The sequence below is a fragment of the Lagopus muta genome, chromosome 1 (assembly GCF_023343835.1).
Source record: "Lagopus muta isolate bLagMut1 chromosome 1, bLagMut1 primary, whole genome shotgun sequence".
Lineage (NCBI taxonomy): Eukaryota > Metazoa > Chordata > Aves > Galliformes > Phasianidae > Lagopus > Lagopus muta.
The window spans coordinates 71,385,687-71,390,130 of NC_064433.1; the positions used below are offsets into that span (position 1 = coordinate 71,385,687).

Here is a 4,444-nt window from a genome sequence, read left to right on the forward strand (position 1 = left end):
ATGGCCATAACGAGTCAAAATCCAGCTAGCCCCCTCAACTAGCACGACTTTCACCATACTTGACTCCGCAGCGGGAGGCGGGTTCACGTGCGCGGAGCGGTGCAGTGCAGAGCGCCGTGCCGAGCCCCCCACGCTCTCCCCGCCCGCCAAGGGGCGGCCGCCGGCCAGGGCCACCTTTAGAGCCGGCGGCGGCTGCGAGGTATGGCCGTGCCGACGGGGCGGTGCCGTCCGCCGTAACCAATGGCTCGGCTCCGCTGTTTAAATAGACTCGTCCTGTCAATCATTTTCTCCTTCGTCAACCTCCCTTCAATCGCCATATTGGGAACTGAGAAAAGGGCTCGTCTCGGCTTGTTTTTTTTCCCTCTCCGCCCGTACGACGTGGCCGTGGGGAGAGCGGCGGGGCCGTGCGGGCAGCGGTGGGGCCGTGCGGACAGCAGCGCGAGGGCGCCCCCGGGGCCGCGGAGGGCAGCGCCGCTCCCCGCTCGGCTGCTCCCCTCCGGAGCCGCCCGGGCTGCCCGGCGGCGGCTGTCGGGGTTCGGCCGGCCCGGCGCTTATGCAATTGCGCGCTGCCGCCTCTCCTCCGCGGGCCGAGGCGGGGCCGCAGAGAGGGGGCCGTACGGAGAGAGACCGCGGAGGGGAACCTGCGAGCGGCCGCGGGTAAGAAGCGGAGAGGAAGAGCGGGGAGAGCCGCGAGAAAACCCACCGCCATCGGTGACGGCAGAAAGGGAGGGGGAGATGTCAAACGTCCGCATTTCTAATGGGAGCCCTACCCTGGAGCGCATGGAGGCGCGGCAGTCGGAGTACCCGAAGCCGTCGGCCTGCAGGAACCTCTTCGGGCCGGTAAACCACGAAGAGTTAAACAGGGACTTGAAGAAGCACCGCAAGGAAATGGAAGAGGCATGCCAGAGGAAGTGGAATTTCGATTTCCAGAACCACAAGCCGCTGGAAGGCAGGTACGAGTGGCAAGCCGTGGAGAAGGGGAGCTCGCCCGATTTCTACTTCAGACCGCCGAGGCTACCCAAAGCCGTTTGCAGGTCCGTCGGCCGTCAGAGCCTGGATGTAAACGGGAATTGCCAAACCGCGATTTGCGCCGCTTCTCAGGGAATCTCAGAGGACACTCACTGTGTAGGCCGAAAGACTGATGTTGCTGGCAGTCAGACGGACTTTGCAGAGCAGTGCGCCGGGCAGAGGAAAAGACCCGCCGCCGACGGTAACGTAACCCCGCGGGCAGCGCCGCGCGCCGGGCCCGGCACCCGCCTCCTCCCGTCGGAACTGTCCCGGTGCCGTCCGCAGCACCGGGAGCTCCGCGGTCGGTGGGGGCCGGGGGTGAGAGCCTCGCGTCCCTCGGCACCCCTCTCGGAGGAGAGGAGGGGAGGCTCCATCACCGGACTTGGGGCGAAACTAAAACGCGCATCTCTTGCCGAGAGAGAAGCCTGCCCGTGCCCACCTTCGCGTAGCCCGGTAGCTGACGTAGGGATGCGGGGATGTGCGGGAATAAGCCCCGGCCCCGTCGCTCCTCCCGCCCCCGGGTGCCGAGCGAGCACCTTGCGGGACAATATTTTAAACCAGTGTTCTCCCCCCTCCCCCCCTGTTTTTAATTTTCCCCTCCTAGATTCCTCTCCTCAAAATAAAAGAGCCAACACAACAGAAGAGGAGGTTTCAGAAGACTCCCCCAGTGCCAGTTCAGTGGAGCAAACACCCAAGAAATCGAGCCCGAGACGACATCAAACGTAAACTCCCTAAGTAGGTTCCCTTCGGGCTCTGGGCGTTAGGATGCCGTGGGGGAAGCCGCGAGGGTCTCCTGCTGGGGGCCGGCTGCTGGGGCCGCAGTGACCGGGTGGCCCCGCTCTTCTCCCCGAGCTCCTGGGGCCGTGCCGGCCGAGGGACGGGGCTCGACGCGGGACGGGGGTCCGGGGGGGCTGCCCCACCTCGGCGCTATTGCCACTGTCCCACCTTGGCAGGGAGCTGCAGCCTAGCAGAGCTCTAGGGTCGTAAAAGCCGGGCTGTTCGGGAGCCTTTCGGTCTGAGTAAGGCGAGGTGGTTCTCCGTTCTTTTATTTTTTTATTTTTTCTCCCCCCCTCACCCCCTCCCCGGTTGTTGTGGTTTAGTTTTAGGCGCTGGCTGAGTTTCCAGGGAAGGGAGCGGGTTAATGGCAGCCGTGTGTGGTGTTCTTGTTGTTGTTTTGTTTCAGCGCGAGGGCTGGGGCGGAGGGAGGTGGTACATCGCGCCGGCGGTTTCGGGGCCGAGGTTAGCGGGGAGGTTCGCAAACGCGGTTCGCGATTGTGCCGAAGAGATTAAGCTGTAAAGCAGAAGTTGCAACAAATTACTCCTGCTGGGGGGAGCGGCGGCGGAGCGCGTCAGCCCTCGCCTCTATGCAAATGCCGCACCACCGCCCGCTCCTTTGGGGCGGGGGCAGCTCCGCGGCTCGGCGGCTGCCCGGCCCCGCGAGCTCCGAGCGGAGGCGGCCGACGGCCCTGGGGCGACGCAGCCCCGACGGGAGCGGCCGGGCTAAGAGCGCCGCGGGGCCGGGACGCCGCAGGGCCCTGCCCGGGGTGGGCCTGCCCGCCGCGGGGAGCGGCGTCGGCTCGGACCGGTCGCGCCCGGGGAAGGGAGTGCGTCGCTTTCGGCTTCTCTAATGTCTTCTCCCTGTCTTCTTCCCGTTGCAGGGCGGAGGACTCGCGTTTCCTTGCTCATCGGGGGGCGGTGAAGCCAGGAAGATATAAAGTTGTAGTAGAGATGAATACATATCGTCGGTCTCCGTGGGATGGGGACCCTGTGCAAGCACTGAAAAACAACGACAGCAAAACAAAAAAAAAAAGCAGACAATAACACTAAAAATTTAGACACTCTTAAAAGACCTGCCTCTAAAAGCATCGGATGTAGCATTGTGCAATTAGGTGTTTCCTTATTTGCTTCATTGTACTACCTGTGTATATAGTTTTTACCTTATGTAGCACATAAACGTTTTGGGAAGGGGGGGAGAGGAAGAAGGTGACCGATCGAAACTTGCTTTCGCCATCTAGCAAGCAAAGAAATGAAGAGAAGCAGTGTAGGCTTTTTATTCCTTAAAGATGTATTGTCCCTTTAAGTGGGTCCCCTGTGTTTTTATTTTTTCCTCGCACCACGGTGGTAGTGCTGCTCACAGCAGATGCCTGCAGGCCGCCATCAGAGCCCTCCTCTCTGTGCTGGGCTGAAGGGGTGGGAGGCGGGGTGATCCCCCACCTCAAATCCCTGTATGAAATTGGAATGCCTCTACACTCTCACAAATTCACCCCATTTGCTACATCGCTGGATTTATTATTTTTTATTTTTGGAAGGGTATCTCCAGTGTTGCTGTTTTCTGACCTGGCCCACATCCTTTCGTCCTTACGTGAGGGAAGGGGATACTACATCTTTAAACAGTATTTCTACATTGCCTGTGTACCTGTATGTAAAAATAAAAAAAGAAAGTTTGAAGTGTACCTGTGTACATAACTCTGTAAAGACACTGAGAAATTATACTAACTTATTTATGTTTAAAAGATTTTTTTTTTAATCTAGAAAACAGTATTTTTCCCCATAAAGCCAAAGCGGCGTGTTTTTGTGCATTTGTAAATGCTCTATTTGGTAGACTTCTTAGAGGTTTTTTTTTCTTTTTTTTTTTTTTTCCTTCCTTCCTGATAATATGGCTGTGCTTAAAGGATTGCAGACTGAGCCAATTCCATATTTTTTGTAATGTTTGGGGAAAAAAAAAAAAAAAAAAGCAGAAATACGGATCGATGTTGTTTCACGGCGAGCAATCAATAAAGAGAAGTGCCATCTGTAAGAGCCATGTCCTTCCTGAGTGTGTGTGTGCAGCTCGCAGGGGGCTGCCTGGCGTGTCGGCCCGGCACAGGTGGAGGGATGCAGCCCTCGGTGCTGTGCTAGTTCTCGATGAGAGTTGGGATGAACGTGTCCTCTTCAGTTCTAAGTTGTGGAATGTCCCCCCATCACAATTGATCATTTATTTTTTTTCTATTTTACGTAACGGTGAAGCAGCTCGAGACACTGTTGTTTTGGTGTAGACCCGAGGGAAACACCTCAACCCCGAGCCCAGTGGGCCGGTACCGTGCTCTTGGTCCCCATCATCCTCTCGTTCCGGGAAGGCCAGAGCCAAAACTTACCCCCCCCCCCTCCGAAGTCCAGAGTACGGCCGCTTCCGCGCCGCCAGGCGCCCAAACCCGAGGTCTGGGCCCGGGGCCTGCCTGCCCGCGGCCTGGCGCCGAGCAAGCGCCGCGTCCCACCCTCTCCCGCCGCCTCGGCGCTAACCAAGATGGCGTCCGGCCCCGCCGCCCGAGCACCGCTGCGGGCAGCCCCCGGCCCAGCCCGTCTCCCTCTCCGTGGACTCCCCCGGCTGCCACAGATCGGGGCGAGCCCGGCATTTGCGGTCGCAAGGTGCGGGTGCACCCCCTCCCCCCCTCCCCTG

At 59.3% G+C, this 4,444-nt stretch overlaps 1 protein-coding gene across 1 annotated transcript; it reads left to right on the top strand.

The window, feature by feature from the left end:
• Positions 1–253: 253 nt before the first annotated feature.
• Positions 254–3,461, top strand: CDKN1B (cyclin dependent kinase inhibitor 1B). The gene is made up of 3 exons (XM_048929937.1): positions 254–1,210; positions 1,613–1,743; positions 2,667–3,461. Exons 1-2 carry the CDS (start codon positions 736–738, stop codon positions 1,732–1,734), a joined length of 597 nt encoding a protein of 198 aa, XP_048785894.1. The 5' UTR covers positions 254–735; the 3' UTR covers positions 1,735–1,743; positions 2,667–3,461.
• Positions 3,462–4,444: the final 983 nt, after the last annotated feature.